This window comes from Oenanthe melanoleuca, chromosome 7, assembly GCF_029582105.1.
Source record: "Oenanthe melanoleuca isolate GR-GAL-2019-014 chromosome 7, OMel1.0, whole genome shotgun sequence".
NCBI classification, from domain to species: domain Eukaryota; kingdom Metazoa; phylum Chordata; class Aves; order Passeriformes; family Muscicapidae; genus Oenanthe; species Oenanthe melanoleuca.
This window is the reverse complement of record NC_079341.1, coordinates 614,474-631,463: the sequence shown is the minus strand read 5'-3', so window position 1 is coordinate 631,463 and position 16,990 is coordinate 614,474. Positions and strand designations below refer to the sequence as shown.

Here is a 16,990-nt window from a genome sequence, read left to right as displayed (position 1 = left end):
CATTCAGAGGAGTTTGCTCTGGGCAGCACCACCTGCGCTGAGGGGGATGGAGGGACAGCACCAGAACATCCCTGGGGCTGCAGCTCAGTGACTTCAACTGAGTCCCAGGTGCTGAGCACAACCTGACCACTGCCAGACTTCCTCCTTGAGCCAGGTCCTGCGTGTGTGGGCAACCATTCCATGACCAGCTGCCCTGATGGGTTTCTCCTCTTCTTTGCCATGCATCTCCACAGCACCATGAGCTTCCGAGGAGCCCAGGTGACCTTGGGAAGACTGCAGCCCTGCTGGCTGTGTCTCCAGGGCTCTGTCTTTTAGTGAGCACAGTGTGGGTTTGTCCAGCTGTGTCTGTGTCTGTGTGGCCTGTGAAACACAGGCCATCGTTTCTGTGGAGGGAGGTGCCCTCTGCTCTTAAAGCAGGCTGGCACATCCATAATTCATTCTCATCCTCACAGCAGCTGCTGCCTGTCCTTCCCTGGGCCTTGTGGCATTGCTTCTTGACACACTGGGCTGGCTGAGCCTGGCTGGAGCAAGGGAGATGCCTCTGTTCATCACCCCAGCATCTGTAGCCTGCCCCAAGCTGTAGTGGTTAAGAAAGGAGAGTTGGGCAGCTGTGCTGTTGTGCTCTGGTTTGTACATCTGGAGGGAGTGATGCCTTGGGTTTTAGCCTTTATATTTTTCTAGAATTTCTGCTGCTTAGTGTGTAACTCTGAAACTTCATATTAGGTGTTAGTAAGTTCTCTTCACAGGGTAGTTAGACGAAAGAATTCCTTCCCAGCTAGAGAATCATGAACAACTGGTACCTAAAAAGCAGAAACAACAGCAAGGGAAAGGGGGAAGTCAGGGGGGCTGAAACTTTATAGCCTGGGGCTGTGGTTGGGTAATTGACCCCAATGTGTAGATGAACCAAAACTTATAAAAGTGTGAAGACTGGTGACTGGGATCCATCTTGGGTTCAACCTGGTGTAGTCCTGACCACGTTCTTGTACTGCCCAAAGTGTGTCCTTTCAATAAATACCTATTTTTATTCCTTTTGCTCTGTCTAGTCTGTTCCAAGTCAGCCTTTCCAGGCATCAGTTCTGGCACCCCAGATGGGACCTCAAGGCGTCATTTTCCAGATGGGACACCATTGGGATCCCTGGCTTAGGGATTGCACTCCCATGGGGCACATTCATCCCAGAGAGCTGGATGAGGCCAGGGAAGGCATGAGGAAAGAGTTTGGAGAGATACAGAATCATAGAATAGCCTGAGTCAGAAGGAGCACTGAAGTCCTGGCCCTGCCCAGGATAGCTCCAAGAATCCCATATTGTGCTTGGGTTTGGGGATGTTTGTGTAGCTGTAGGCTCAGCTCCATGCAGGAAAGGGCAGGAAGAGCTGTGGTGCTCCCTGCAGCAGAGTAAGATGCACAGATGGAGGAGGGGCAGGAGGAGGAGAGCAGGGGCCATTTACTGTTTGCCTCTTTTCCCTTTCCCTTCCTGCCTGCTGTGTTCCCAAATGGCAGCCAGGATAAGGACCTGTGAGACACAGTCTGCAGCAAAAGGGGGCTCCTGTCTTGAGCCAGCAGGGAGAAGTGACATCTGATACTGGCTGCATCCGTGAGGCTGAAAGCACCAGTCCCCAGCTGGCATCACGGAGGCCAGGATGTCTCCCTGGGCCCCAGGGCAGCAGAGAGCAAGGTAAATATTTCTCTAGAAGCTCAGCCTGGTGTTTACCCACACCACTTTCATGCACCATCCATTATACATGAGGTCAGGAGCCGTGGGCAGTAGAGCAGAACATGCTGTGATGGCTCCTGCATTAAATAGAGATGAAGGAGCATGTGGGGAGGTGGTGGTTGTTCACACCCAGCCCGTGTTTGCTGGCTTCTGCTCAGTGCCTGAGCTGTGCTGAGCTCCTGGTGTCGGCCACAGGAGAGCCATGGGCTGGAGCTGCAGCCTGGCTGGGGATACCTGGGACAGCAGGTGTAGAGTTAACCAATATGTTCCTGGAGAGCAGCTAAAACACGTTTCACCTCGGTTTAAATAATTTAAAAAAACAATTTAGACAAATCATGAAGTCTCTTAATAGGGGGGGCACTTCAAAACATGAATATTGGAACTCCCACTGCAGAGTTGAGTAGCCAGCCATCGACACAACCTTCTGTGCCCATGATTTTCAAGTACAATGAACTTAAAATAGCAGTCTTCTGCCAAAAAAAAATATATTTGTGTATATTTTTGATAGGTCCAAAGACTTTCCAAGCCTGACTGGAAAGATATAAAGAATTATGGAGCACATCAACCATCATCCTGAGGTGAAGGACCAGTACATGGCTAGTAGGTACTTTGGAAAAATGGTGGCAGTGGTGGTGTTATGCTCATCATCAGATATTGGCATCACTGTTATTTTCTGGACCTAGGAGGGTTTGATATGAATAGGCTGACACTTTCTGTATTGTTCGATAAATGTGGGTGCGTCAAAAAATAATCTCAGATCTCATGTGAAATCTCAGAGTCACAGAATGGTTTGGGTTGGAACCTTAGGGCTCATCCTGCTCCCCCCACCCCTGCCATGGGCAGGAACACCTTCCACTTTCTCAGGCTGCTCCAAACCCCAATGTCCATGCTGGCCTTGGACACTTCCAGGCATCCAGGGGCAGCCACAGCTGCTCTGGGCACCCTGTGCCAGGGCCTGCCCACCCTCACAGGCTTTTTTCCCAATATCCCATCCATCCCTGCCCTCTGGCAGTGGAAGCCATTCCCTGTGTCCTGTCCCTCCATGCCTTGTCCCCAGTCCCTCTCCAGCTCTCCTAGTGTGGGAGTCCAGGGTGTTCCCCTGGCTTCCCTGGATGCCTCAAGACCCCCCAGGCAGGGGTCTCAGAGGCCTTGGCACAGTACCCAGGACCCCCGTGGACTGGATTTAAGCCCCTGGGAAAAATTACCGTCATTGCAGGAAGAATTACAAATCACAAAAAATAAGTAGAGTGTAAGTTAGATTATTAGAAGGTAGAAAAGTGAGTTTATAGAATTGTTTATAATAAGTTTAGAGCTAAGATGGAGGATTTGGGGCATCCATTTCCTGAGCCAGAATGGCACTTTTGGATTGGTGTGAGGGAAAACTGGACAAGGCAATGTAAGGGTCATGTATTGGAAAGTAATTGTAAACATTAGGTACGTAATTTATGGTATAAAAGATATGACCTCCCCTCTGGCAGAGCATTGTGTGCCTTAGCCAGCGTGCTAGATAGACCTCTGTAACTCAGAATTCTTTAGATAAGAAAGAATAACCTTTGGAAACCTCAAAAAACAGCTTCTGCCCTTTCTTCGGCGCTCAGGCTGGGAAGAACACAGACTCTAAACCACCAAATGTGCTGCTGAGAGGGATCTCAGGCATAAAGAGATCCCATAGGCAGCGACATCCTGGAGCCCCTTTAGGCTCTGGAAGGGGCTCTGAGGTGTCCTTCTGTGACAATGCTCAAACCTGGGCATGGTCCTGTGCACCCTGCTTCAGTAGGGCTTGGATTTGCCATTCTCTGGAGGTCTCTACCCAGCTCCAGTGCTCTGGGACCCTGGGAATGACATTCCCATCCCCTGCAAGGCTGCCCAGCTTCTCCAGTCCTTTTTGGCACTGGAAGGCTCTAAAAGAAATTGTTTTAGCTCCTATTTAATTATTTCACACTGAAACTTACTTCAGTTATCTTGATGGGTTTAGAAAGGCTTGTATTTTATATTCCTTACCTTCTGCTGACATATCCCTGTCCCTTCTCCTGACATGGGGGCTGTTGCTCTGCAGCTGTGAGGACTCCTGCCCTTGCTAACAGATGTACCATTGTTATTATATTGCTGATGTCTCCCAGATGTCTTTCCACAGAGCAGAGGAGTGTTCCAGGGCTGTTTGGTGTCATGGTGTCCTATCTCTGCTTTAAATGTTGCTATCTTTCCCAGTCCTTAATTCCTCTTTCCCTGGCCAGCTGTGGCTGCTAAACCCCCAAGTGGTTGCTAAGCCCTCAAATGCACCTAGGAAGATTTCCAAGCTGAACAGGTGGACCAAGTGTCACATCTACCTTGCACAGTGCTCTGTACTGGTGCTGGGTTGCAGCCCCAGCTGTTGCAGCTATCTCTGGTGGGTTTGGCTCTCCAGAGGAGGAAATGTCTTTTTTAAGCTTGCCCAAGAACAGTTTGCACCTCTGAGCTTGCTGCCTCCTCATGGATGTTGCATGCCAGAAACCCCCTTGGCTTGAGTTTGAAATATCTTCAGTATTAAAAATCCCAGCCCAGGCTGATGGTGGCCTGGCCACACAAGGGGAAGGGAGCTCTTGAGGGAGAAGAAAACCCATTTGCACCTTGGCCCTCTGCACTGTCAATAGCTGGGATTACTCTGCAGAGAGCAAAGCCTGGCAGGGAGGGATCAGACAAACAAGCCATGGGAGTTCTGCACACAAAGTGGAAGAGTTCAAAGGTGGATTGAGCTGGGCATGGAGAGGGGCCCTTGGGGGGTGCCTGCAGAGCAGCTCCAGTGAGACAGAACAAGCTCAGCCTCCTCCTTCCCCTCAGCAGGACTGAAGCTCCTGCAGCAAAGGAGGCTTTGAAGAAACATGGAAGGGAGGCCAGGCAAGGCTGTGGCAAGCTGGGAGAGGAACAGGCCGAGCATTATCCATGCTGGTTGTACTCCCGTGGAGGTAATCTCATAGTTATTTTAGTCTCCCGCTGGGATGCAGCTCTGATCCCAGCTTTTGCAATATCCTGCCAAGCCCAGGCTCCAAATCTGCCCTTGTTGGCTTCTGAGCAAGGCGGGACTGCGTGGTGAGAAGCTGCCAGCATCAATTGAGGGGAAAGATCTTTACACTCCTCCTTTTTGTGCCTTGCTGCCCATTTTGGGGCTTCTGGGAAGGGGCTCTGGGCCTTGGGCTTGCTTGTTTGGTTTGGGGTTTCCCCTCGCCTCTATAATACATGGATTTAAAGACAAAACTGGGGCATTTGGATCCATGCCTCCTTAAGCTGAGGAGTTCCTTGCTCCCTAAAACCATCCCATACAAACATGGGAGCTTTCTCTGCTTGGAGATGCTTGGTTTGGGTTTGTGTCTTGGAAATGCATGAGAAGGCTGCAGAGAAGTGTAAATCTGAGCTCCTCTCTTTTCATCAGCAGAGCTGGCTGTTCCTCCAGCAGTATTTCTGTACCATCCTTGGGGTCTGGAATAAGTTACAAGGATCATATCTCCTGGACACATTAGCTGCTTTCTCTGGGTGGCTTCTAGCTCCCTGATAACCCCAGTGATGCTCCTCAAGCAGCAAGGCTGGGTTGAATCAGCTGGAACTGCTTCTGGTCGTCATACCCACAGGCATTTGAACCCTTGCTCAGTTTCAACTGGACAGTGCTTTGCTTTGGTGGGTTCCCAGAGCTGGATCAACAGACACTCTTTGGAGTTTGGTTTGCTTCTTTGTTTTCAGGGTGGAAAAGGAAAACGCAGCTGGTTTGGGAAAAAAGGTGGATGGAAAGGCCCTGGTTTAAAGCAAGCTTTGCTTTCCTTGCCAGGTTTTTAGGAAGTCTTCACATGCCTTGAAATAGATTAAGTGTGGCTCCAGGGGCCATTGAGGAGAGTGAGCAGTGTAAAAATGCAGATTTCAGGGCAAGCCTTATGCACTGTGACAGTTTAAAGTACCCCCGAAGGGCGTTCGCTCAGGCAGAAACACACTTTATTTGGAGCACATTATGAATGAGACAGGGGAGCGGTTTTTTTGCTGGAGATGGGCAGAGGATCAATTATGCAGAGCAGAGGGCACAGAGCAAGTCAATTTGCAAAAGGGCGAAACACAGAGGAGGTGGCTACATCCTGTCTGGCTTCCAGGGTGTTCCCTCCACTGGGATGGAGCTGGGGAGCCTGAGTGCCTGTGGCATCCCTGGAGGAGCAGGTTTACCTGCCCTGAGGAAGAGGCTCAGTGTGGTGCATCATGGGCACTCTTGGCATTGGGTATCCCCTTGGCTCTGCTCTTCCTGCTGGTTATCCTGATCATCAGGGTTGGGGGCATTTCCCAGTATGTTGGGGCAGTTCCTAGGACTCAGCTGTGCAGCTCCAGGATCAGCTCTCCAGGTGCTAACAGCTCACTTGGCAGCATGGAAATACTGGGAAACTAAACCCTGAGAATTTTTGGAGACAGAAAAAGGAGTGATGCCAAGTCCATTTGTGGTTTTTGGGTCGAAGCAGGAAGGCTGACTGCTTTGGAATTGAATTTATCTTCTTTTTGAAGGGAAGGGACTTAGCTTAAGTTGAAGGCAAAGTGCTCAGAACTACAAAATCTTACTGGATGCCAAAGCCAAATTTTTTAAACAGGAGAAGGAAATAAAGAATTAAGGAGTTTCTTGGGATTTTTCCCAGAGCCTCTCTGAAAATGGCTGTGGGGGAAAAAAGCAAGATGGAAGGAAGCAAGAAGAAAATCTTAAAACTCCTTGGGGGGGTGCATGTTTTTGTGCTCCATGCGACATGCATGAGTTAACATCACAGCTGTGAGGACCACATATGTCCTTCTGAACTTCAAATTTCATGACCTCAAAGCATATCCTTAATGACCAAAAGCATCCGTCTGAATTTTGAGAAACCATTAATCCAGCTGAGTGGTCATAAGTTAATTGGAATATGAGAAGAGAAAATTATTTCACTGTCCAGTGGGTGGTGAGCAACCTAGAATGGCCGTGGGCTATTTGTGGACACGGTTTAGTGGCAGGCTTGGCAGTGCTGGGGGAATGGTTGTGCTCAAGGATCTTAGAGGGCTTTTCCAACCTTAGTGATTACCTCATTCTGTGATTCTGCTGCCATCCTGTGTCACTTGGTGCAGGCCCTGTAACAAGCACATCCATTATGCTATTCCTTCTCTTCAAGGACCTGTCCAGAGGGAGCTGAGAGTTTCATTCAACACAAAGAGCCCTCAGTTTCCCCCTGTGGCACCAGCCCTTAGCAAGAAACTTTTCATAGTTCTGGGCAAAAGACTGGGATTTTTGTAAAATGACAGCTCTTCCCACTCCCTGGGAGTGTGGGTCCCTGTGTAGATCATTCCATTGATGGAAACATAACCATCATATGATTTGTTCTGTGTTTGCTTTGGCCATGCTGAGATATCAGTCCCTAAAATTCCTGCTATCTCCCGCAGTGGCTGAATATGCCCAGCCCCAGTAACTGTCCCATGAGCTTCTCCTCCATCCTGGCCCTGTGTGGCTGGAAGCAGGGACCCACAGGCTTCAGGTAGAATCACAGAGAGCAGCACAGCAGCTTGGAGCAGCCTTCCCTCTGTGAGCCAGCCAGCTAACAAGCTGTGACACGGGCAAGTCTCCCTGTGTGCAGTAAACCCTGGGCAAGCCACTGCCAGAGGCAATTGCAGACTCTGGGGTTTGTGGATAACCTTGTCAGTAGGCTGGTTGTTCTGCTTGTTTGGGGTTTGTCACTGTCTGTCCTGACACAAGGAGATGTTGACGACAGTGACACATTTCCCTGTGAGATGGATGTGCCTCGCCACCCTTGCAGCAAAGAATCTCATCCTAATACCTGATCCCAACCTGCCCTCTGTCGCTGGGGATTGCTGCTTGGATTTCATGGGAATGAGAAGTTTTGTTGCATTTGAACAAAAAAAAAAAAAAAAAAAGCATTTCTGGGGATGGCAGGTGCATTCTGTCTCTGTTTTTGCCCTACCTCAGATGATCTCTAAGGTCTGTTCCAACCATAACCATTCCATGATTCTGAGGTCCCTTTAGCAGGGAAAATTCTAATTTGCAGCCAACACTTAGCTCTCCATGTTTAGAAGATGTGTGTATCATATGCAGGACTGGCAGGGCTAGCCAACATTTTCCTTTAATAAACAAAAGCAGAGAGGAAACTGGGTTTTGAATGCAATGAATGTTCATTTGAATGTTTGTTGTTTCCAGGAAAAATGATGGCATTTTCATCAAAACAGCTATTTAAAATGTGCTTTGTATTGCAAAGGAAGCTGGTTTGGGTTTCTATGAAGAATTACGTACTTATTTATTACATCTTCTAGGTCCTGTGTTCTAAACATGGTATTTTCCCAAGCTGCAGCTGAAGAACTTTATGGGTTTTTAATCCTTTGTTTCTGCAGAAGTGGTTTTTTTCTCTCACCTCATGTAAGTTCCCAAAGCTCTTCCTGTGATTTCCTTGTACTCTTTCCTACAGTTCATTTTGTACTGGATGTGTTTGGAATCCCCAGGAATGTATCATTCCACCTTAGCATGGGGTGCCCATGGAGTATCCACATAATCTCTCCTACTCCATTAGCGGGGGTCTAAGAGAGTGGCATTAGAGTTTGATACTGGTTGTTTTTTCCCCACGAGCTTTTGCCTTGAGAGTTCCCTCAGCCCCAAGACCTGCCATTTCCCTGGGAATGCAGTCAGATCTCCAGGGTTAAAATGCCACACGTGTGATTTGGCCTGCAAATCTCACCAAAGGCATCACCTTCACTGTGGGGGGTTGTTAACTGATTTGATAGCACCCACCCCTCTGAGGTTATCTGTTTGGAAATAGCCAAAATCTCCCTGATGTTGCTCTGGAAAAGCTCCTACAAAGGCTCTTCTGATGCTTTCCAGTGGAAGGACAGAGGATGAAGGAAAGCCTTGTATGTATTTAGATCACCCACCCCACAGCCACATTCCCTTGGCTGAGCTAGAGCTCGGCATTCCCACCACACGGCTAAGTCACTGGAGAGCCAGGGCTGAGCTTCAGTAGCTGGGGCTGAGTAGAGATCCCAGTGGAGGGGCTGGTCAGGGCCACCAAGGTTTATTAGTGCCCTCAGGGCCCTGACAGGGATGAGGAGAGGCTCCTTGACAGCAGTTTTGGGATTAGCAGATCCCTGACTTGAAGCTTCGGGTGAGGAAGAAGGATTGTGAGGTGAGATATGAACTGATCTTTTCCACAGGGAACAAGGAGGAACCAGAAAGTTTGGATGTTCAACTCAAGTCACTTCACTGGAGAAGCTGCTTCTAGTTTGTCCAAAAATTCATCCTTGAAAAGCTTTCCAAGTTGGGGAGCCAAGAGCAAAGCCACAGCCACCCAGAGCCACCAGTTGCTTTGGAAGCTGGCACCGTAGTGGAAAATGCTGCACTCACCTGGCAAGGCACATGGGGCAGTAAAAGATGCTCCCTGGAGCTGTTGTTTGTGCATGGTCTCATGTGCTTGTGTGGCTTCCCTTAGTTATTCTTGCATTGCCCTTATGACTGTTGCTATTAATTATTGAAAAGAGGAAGAGCCTGATTGCATCACGACAGAGAGGCAAAGGAGAGCTCCAAGCTGCATGAAGCTCTTCTCCCTCCTCTTGAAGACTATAAAGACTAGGTGCCCTTTACCAAGCTTCTGTGTCTTCCTTAGAGCTGTAGCTGAGGAGAACCTTAAAACGTGACTATAAGAGAAGACAGCACATGGCCCTCTTGGAAAGAAGGGAATGACGTGAACCATTCATGGCATCGCCCTCTGATTAGACATGGCAGCAGAGCACTCTAAGCACTGTCTCAGGAAACCAAGTCTAGGCAGAATGTCTGCTTCCATCTCCCCCAGCCTGTCCCCTCCAGCTACAGCTGAGGTCTGCCTGCAATTCGTTGACTGTGTCATGTCTGGCAGAAGGGTCTGTTCTCAAAAGTGTCGAAGACTGCTGGAAATGAACTTAAGTAAGTGAAAACTCAGCTCTTCCGCCTGCTCATTTCAGACTGGCAAGTTGAGAGAAAGCACTTGTGCCCCTGTTGGACAATCCTGGTCCTGCTGTTCCTGTGCATGCTCTGGTGCTGTTTCTGTGGGGTCTAGAGCTGCTTGGGCAGCAGTGACTCCGCAGCCCTGCTCAAGGGGACATTGCTGCCCTCCCCATGATGGCAGCAGGGAAGGCTGGGAAGCCACAGGGGCCCAGGCTGGCCACCAGCCCTGCCTCTGCCCCCTGGCTATCCCCAGCCAGCCCAGCCTGGGCAGCTCAGGGGTGTCCCCACCCTCCTGGTGGAGTGGTGTCCCAGCCTCGAAGGCTTCTGCTGCAGGCCTGGGAGATGATTTGGGGAACCACCAGAGCAGCTGGGTGTCAGGAAAAAGGCAGCTGCATAGGGGCTGCTTATAGCCTCTGACACCCAATTCCTCAGGGATTCTGCTCTGGCCCCCCAGGTGCCTCCTGTCCTGTTGTATCCTCCTGGCACGCACTCCCTCACACATCCCCCTCGTGCCTTCCCACTGCCCTGTCCCATCAGGGCCTCCGCAGCCCCTCATCCCTTCACGGCCTCCCAGCGCCCCGTCCCCTCAGGATCTCCCCCAGCCCGGCCAACCTGCCCGGCAGCAGCGCAGCAGCCCCACAGGAGCTCCAGAGGAGCCCTCAGCAATCCAGCCAGGAACACCCGGGCAGGAGAGCACCGATGGCGGTTCCTGGCTGGGACAGGGGTCGTGGCCATCTCCAGGCACCGGTCTCGCAGGGATCCCCGCAGCTCCGGCCCCTGCCCACCCGCTCTGTCGGCAGCACAAAGGCTTCAGCACAACCACCAAAGGCCAAGGGGCTTCTGGCCATTTTCCCTGCAGCACTGCATGCCTGGGCAGCTTGCTGAGCACAAGCACCCTTCTCCCCCTCTTCCCTGATGTACTGCAGACCATGGCAGCAAAAGAAAGATCCTAGACCTCTGTGCATGACAACAGTGATTTCATATTTCCATGCTGAGATGAGGTCTTCCCTGCAGGCTCAAGTGGCCTCAGCAGACGGAGCTCCTGGGATTAGTTGTTCATAGACGTCCACAAACTGCCCCACAAGGCAGCCTTTGGGCTGCCCCTACCCCCCACCCTTCTAGAAGTAGTCTTGCACCTTCTGAAACCTGAAGAATATGGAGCTCTCTGCGCAGCTCTTAAGAGTTGCAGGGTCTGAAGTGCCAAGCTCGAGACGGCAGGGCTGATGTCATCAGTCAGGTCCTGAAGGGCTGGAAGAGAGAGGAACAGGCACATGGTCAGATTCCGGATTTGCAGGGACCCGAGGAGATCCCCGTGCCAGGGCCATTCCAGCCTGCTCTAGCTATGGCCAGGAGGGAGCAGGGACCACCGGGATCAGCCCGAAGCTGCTGGCCACGAATCCCCCACGTGCCCCTGAAATCTCTCTGTGCTCTGCCCTCGCTGCCCCCCGTCCGCACAGGGAGCAGAGCCCTCCACAGCCACGACAAGGATTGCAGCTCCTCCTGCCAGCGGCGCTGCCCTCACCCATGTAGATGAGCCGGGTCTCTTCTTGCTGCCTCTGCAAGTACCGCCCTGCGATTCCTGGGAATACAGAGCTTGTCATGGACCCTGGCCCAGATCCTACTGCTGTCGGACAGGGAGGGAGCCCGGGCTCACCCATGAACCTGACGGCCGCCTCTCGCAGGGGCTCCTGTGGGCTCCGCAGGTACCGCAGGGCCTGGCGCAGGTGCTCGGCCGCTCGGCTCCTGTCCTCTGCCAGCTGCAGAGAGCGGCGGGAGGGAAGGGTCGGGGCGGGCTCCGGCCCTTTGGCAGGCGCTGCCCGCGCCCGGCCCCGGCCTCCCCTGCCCGCACAGCCCTGAGCGCGGCCAGCAGCCGCTGGGCCGGGCTCTGCAGGGGCACAGGGCCGGCTGTGCCCGGGGAGCCGCGGTGCCGGCCCGGCCCGCAGCCCCGCTGGGCCGGGGCTCCGTGGGCAGCCGGCTCGGGGCCGCAGGAGCCTGGAGAAGAGCCCGTGCGGCCCCTGCGTGCAGCGCTGGGCAGGGCCGCAGCTGCCGAGCGCACACAGTGAGCGCCGCGCTCAGGGGGCTGCTCCAGCCTGAGCCTGGCGCTTCCAGGCCGTCCTTACCAGGCACTCGGCGAACATCCAGAGCTGTTCCTTCTTCACCAGCTGCTTCAGGCGCCTTCTCTTCAGGAATTTGGCCGCACAAAGCAACGTTTCCCAAGAGGCCTGAGAGCAGCAGAGATGTGGAGATGTCCCCGCAGTTCAGGACACAGGACCCGCGTCCCTGTGCCAAGGCCTGGAGGAGGCTGCAGCCCGGGAGGTGCCAGGGCAGGAGGCAGCCGAGCCCCTCCCAGGGGGACACCAGCAGCCCACGAGTCCTCACCTCTGCCACGTGCCAGTTCTGGTCATGGTAGTGGAAGAAGAGTGGGAGAAGGCTCTGGCTCACATGTTTCTTCAGGGGTTTTTTTCCCTTGTCCATTACCAGCTCCATCACTGCTCGGAAGAGGCGAATGGAGAGCAGAGGCACATGACTGTTGTCCTGTTGGAAAGGAAGAGGAAAAGAACCAGCAATAGTTTCTCTAGGCCCACCTGGGCACAGTCCTGAAAATCCACAGGGCACAAAATATCTGGCCAGCACCCAGTGGCCAGAGTTGGGGACACAGAGCCTTACATGGTCAAAGAGTTGCTGAAGCACCTCAGCCAGCTGCAGGGCAGTGGGACTGGATATTAGAGTGGCTCTGTCCTCGAGCTCATTCAAGAATACAGAGAGGATCAATGCAACCACTTCTCCATCTGCATCCTGCAGTAGGCCCATGAGGCTCTGTGTCAGACTCCGGATGCCTTCGGCCTGTGTGGGACACAGTGCTGCACTGTGAAACCATGAACTGTAGAATCATAGCATATTCTGAGTTGGAAGAGACCCACAAACATCATGCAGTCCAGTCCCCGGCCTGGTGCAGACACCCCAACAATCCCAGCCTCTGCCTGAGAGCATTGTCCAAACACTCCTGGAGCTCTAGCAGCCTTGGGGCTGTGCCCATTCCCTGGGGAACCTGGGCAGTGCCCAGCACCCTCTGGGGGAAGAACCTTTGTGTAATATCAAACATAAACCTCCCCTGACACAGCTCTAGCTGTTCCCTAGAGTGCTGTCACTGGTCATCAGAGAGCAGAGATTGGTGCTGCACTTCCACTTCTCTGGCAAGGAAGCTGCATATAGCGCAATGAGGTCTCCCCTCATCCTCCTAGGTGGAACAAGTCAAGTGCCCTCACCCACTCCTCCTATGGCTTCCCCTCTAGATCCTTCACTATTTTCATATGCTACTTTGGACAATCTGTCATAGTTTCATGGGTTTTTTATATTATGGTGCCCAAAATTGCACACAGCACTTGAGAGGCCACATCAGCCCAGAGCAGAGCAGAATATTCCTATCCCTTGCACAGCTGGTGATGTTGTGCCTGATGCATCCCAGATGTCCTGGCTGCCAGGGCACTGCTGACTCCTACTCAGCGTCACAGGATCCACACAGGTTCATTTCCATAGCACAGCTATCTGGACTCTCATTCCCTGCTCTAGCTACACAGCCAGGCTGCCTGTGCCAGGTGCAGTATCTGGCACCTGACCTTATTCAACTTCATATGGTTGGTGGTTGCCCAGCCCTCAGATCTGCCTCTACAGGGCCTCTGCCCTTGAGGGAGTCAACAGCTCCTCCCAATATAGTATCATTAGCAAACTTACTTAGTATTTCTTTAAGTGCTGTGTCCAAGACATTAATGAATTGCTGCGCCACCAATGCCTCTCTGGCACTGCAACCCCACCCTGCTGCTACAGGGCCCAGAGGCCAAACGCCTGTCTCAAAACACTCGGGGAGCTGAGCTGGGAGGCAGGAGAGCTGGGTGCAGCTGCCCCAGCACCTGAAGCCCAGCTGGCCCAAGTGACTGCATTCCGCAGCGCAGCTTCAGCCACTGCCCCTTTCTCACCAGCGAGGGATCCTTGCTGAGAACCACAAGGCCTCTGAGTGCCAGGCGACGTTTTTCCTTGGATTTGCTCTGCAGGCGCCTTGAAATTATCTCCAGGGCACTGTCACTCCATTCCTTCATGTCATGGCACTCGAGGACCTGAAAGGCACAGGGCAGTGACAGGGGACCCGGCCGGCAGGAGCCCAGAAGCGCACAGGGCTGGGCCCAGACAGCAGCACAGGGCACGGGCACCGTCCCAGGCAGCTGTGGCTACGAGAGGACAGAGAGCTGGGAGGCAGCTCAGGGAGGCAGCACTGGCCATCAGGCTCACCTCCACAAGGAATGCCAGGGCAGGCAGGTCCCAGCGCGGCTCCCGTGTGCTGAGCAGCCCCAGCAGGCGGAGTGCAATGCAGGAACACAAGGGGCTCGAGGTACGGTGCATCTCCCTGGAAGGCAGCAAAAGGGACTAAGACCCTGAGTCAGTGGGGGCAAATGTCTCCCAGGACTGACTCACACAGTTCTCTCTTTCGCCACCATCCTGCGAGGGGACCTGGGCCCTTTGAGATGTGGCTGCTCTTGGGCACCTCCTTTCCCAGCCTTTTCCAGTTTGCTTAGTTGTCCCTTGGTGACGAGACCCTCTGGCACATGACCACAGATACTGTGTGGGGCATCCTACAGAGCACAAATGTCGAGGGCAGTGGGGACAAGGGGATCTCACCTGGCCAGCAGACCCATGGCATAGTGGTGGGTGGTAGCACAGAGCAGTGTCTCCCAGCCACACTTGCGTTCCACTGCCACCAGTAAATCCAGACACCGCAAATGGCGGAGCAGTGCCCTCACGGTCTGCACTGCAAACCTGTGTGCAGAACAAAGCCCAGGTCATGCTGGGAGTGCTGGCTCCTGCCCTGGGGACATGGGAGAAATGGGATGGAGCACCTGTTGATGCTGATGGGAAGGCTGAGTTGCTCCTGGTATCCCTTCCAGAAGGTATTAACCTCCTCTGGCATATCTAATGTGCTGACAAAAACTTGGAAGAGCAGAGCCACCAGGAGGCGGGGGGAATATTCCATAAATGGTGCTGGGCACCAGGGCAGGCAGAGAATCTCCCAAACCACCCTGGTTGCCTGCAAAGGACAAACAGCCCGAGGCAGCGCTCAGTGCCGAGGTGTCCGTGTGGCAGGGCCCGAGCGTGGCAGGGAGAGGCCAGGGGAGATGCAGGGGGTGCTCCGGGCCTGGTGCCCCTGAAGCTGCCCCTAGGCCGGGATTCAGCCCAGCACCTGAGGCTGGGAGATGCAGTGGGGGAAGGAGGGTGGAGAGCTGCTGGAGAGGCAGCCTTGGGGTGAGCAAAGGCCAGTTCCAGAAACTCACAGCCAGGGCAAAGACTCTCGTTGTGTCCCCATCGGAGGTGCATGTGCTGTGCAGGGGCCAGTCCTCCAGCACACAGAGCAGTGTTGGCAGCACTTTCTCCAGTGCCATTCCTGATGAGGCTATTGTCCTCCACATGATTCTAGCAGCTCTGTGGGACAGATCTGTGTGTCAGGAGGATCTCAGGCACAGCACCATGGCCTGGGCAGCTGTGGGAGCCCAGGTGAAAGGGCCCCTGGTGCCCTGAGGGGCAGGGAGGGAGCAGGGCAGCGCACTGGGTGGCTGATGTTCCACAGCTGGGAAACAGAGGGCCCAGTGGGTCCTGGAACTCTGTGCCTATCAGACCACACTGCACTGGCTGTACAAGGTGATGGACCCTGAAAGCTGGTAAGCCCTGAGGCCACAAGGAAGGTGGCTCCCATACCTGTCACATGATGGGGCACAGCGCAGGAGGGTGACCTGCGACATCAGCAGGGTGTGCCTCAGCCAGCCTCACGATGTCCATTAACATCCTGTCATTTGGAGGTGCATTGGATACAAGTTTCTGGTGCATGTGCCTCACAAGGTCCGGCACCTGGAGGAGGCACAGGGAGAGCTGGACAGTTTCCAGAACAGCAACTTCCCCAGCTTCCTCTGAGAAGTGCTTCCCTTCCCACTGCACTGCCGTGGCTTCAGAGGCTGAGGGGAGCCCAGCAGACCCAGCTTGAGGAGCCACTCAATTCCTGGGGGAATCCATCTCTGGCCACAGGTTGCTTACTTCATTTGGGTGGGAAACAACTCTCTCCCCAAAAAAATCCATGTTGGGGGCAGAATCCTTTGTGTTTGCCATGCTCTGAGTGGCTGTGATGTCAGTGTTGGCCATGTGGTAAGTGTGATGCCAGGGTTTGCATCCTCCTTCTTCTCCAGGCCGTGCTGGAAGGTCTTTTGTCCCACAGAGATCTGTCCCTAAGGGCACATGGCAAAAAAATGGTTAAAGTCTGGGGACAATAAGGAACAGGGTGGCTGCACAGGGCCTGCCTGTAGCACCACCCTATCCCATTGCCTCCTCTGGACACTGTGGCCACCAGCAGCTGTATCAAGATGTGTTGCACAGGGCCCTGTGACACACGGCCATGTTCCTTCCCACAGTGCCTACCGTCACAAAGGGTCCTGTGACACAGTGCCACATGCCCTGAGGCCTCCCCCAGACCAGCCAACCTGCCCTACTGAGGGGCAGCTCTGAAGGAGCTCTACAGGAATAAAAGATGCTGACCCCACTGGGACACCTGAGAGGTGCAGACAGTTCTTACCCTCCATAAGCATTGGGGGATATATGGGAGCCCCAAAATCAGTGTTCTGCCTTAACAGATTCCAAAGGGTGATGATCCTGTACCAAGCAATGAAAAGGATCCACTGCCACTGAGGTTGCCCACAGCCCATCTTCATGTTATGCCTATGATCTAGGCAGATCTAGTGTTGGTTATTACTGCCTGCTTGTTTGCCCTTACTGTTGATTGATACATGCCTTTGTCTCCCTCTCCTGTGGGATGAGAGGCCTGTGTGGAGATTGCAGTCTGAGCCTTTGGGACAAAAAGAAAACCGTGAAGGAGAAGAGGAGACGAAGGGGAAAGTTTATCAGGGTCTGCATCCCCTCCTCATGAGGAGCAGTGGAAGTGACAGCTACTAATCTCTGCTCTCTGATGACCAGTGACAGCACTCTAGGGAACAGCTGGAGCTGTGTCAGGGGAGGTTTATGTTTGATATTACACAGAGGTTCTTCCCCCAGAGAATGCTGGGCACTGCCCAGGCTCCCCAGGGAATGGGCACAGCCCCAAGGCTGCCAGAGCTTCAGGGAGAGTTTGGACAATGCTCTCAGGCAGAGGCTGGGATTGTTGGGGTGTCTGTGCAGGGCCATCCTCAAAACAATTCATCCCCACAATCCACATTCCTTTGGATGAACATGATCTCTCCATCAATAAACTCATGTTTATGGCCAGTGCCTCTCCAGGGACAGAGCCTGGTGTTTCAGTCTTATT

At 53.2% G+C, this 16,990-nt stretch overlaps 1 protein-coding gene across 4 annotated transcripts; it reads right to left on the bottom strand.

Moving 5' to 3' along the window:
• Positions 1 to 10,617: 10,617 nt before the first annotated feature.
• LOC130255312 (maestro heat-like repeat-containing protein family member 6) lies at positions 10,618 to 16,063 on the bottom strand. 4 transcript variants are annotated; one of them, XM_056495823.1, is made up of 14 exons: positions 15,733 to 16,063; positions 15,400 to 15,549; positions 14,979 to 15,126; positions 14,547 to 14,734; positions 14,329 to 14,466; positions 13,942 to 14,056; positions 13,632 to 13,769; positions 12,325 to 12,501; positions 12,037 to 12,192; positions 11,778 to 11,879; positions 11,312 to 11,414; positions 11,180 to 11,236; positions 10,794 to 10,905; positions 10,618 to 10,699 (listed from the first exon to the last, which is right to left on the bottom strand). In XM_056495823.1, exons 2-14 carry the CDS (start codon positions 15,441 to 15,443, stop codon positions 10,684 to 10,686), a joined length of 1,494 nt encoding a protein of 497 aa, XP_056351798.1. In that variant the 5' UTR covers positions 15,444 to 15,549; positions 15,733 to 16,063; the 3' UTR covers positions 10,618 to 10,683. The 4 variants fall into 4 exon arrangements, with proteins under 4 accessions (XP_056351798.1, XP_056351795.1, XP_056351796.1 ...); XM_056495820.1 differs by having other exon boundaries at positions 10,618 to 10,905; XM_056495821.1 differs by having other exon boundaries at positions 10,619 to 10,905; positions 11,180 to 11,227; positions 15,733 to 16,062.
• Positions 16,064 to 16,990: the final 927 nt, after the last annotated feature.

Coding starts and splice junctions, on each gene's coding strand:
- LOC130255312 (XM_056495820.1), bottom strand. CDS start 15,443: ATGTCGCAGGTCACCCTCCTGCGCTGTGCCCCATCATGTGACAG. Junction 12,193..12,324: donor TTCAGCAACTCTTTGACCAT/GTAAGGCTCTGT, acceptor CCTTTCCAACAG/GACAACAGTCATGTGCCTCT. Junction 10,906..11,179: donor GACCCGGCTCATCTACATGG/GTGAGGGCAGCG, acceptor TCTCTCTTCCAG/CCCTTCAGGACCTGACTGAT.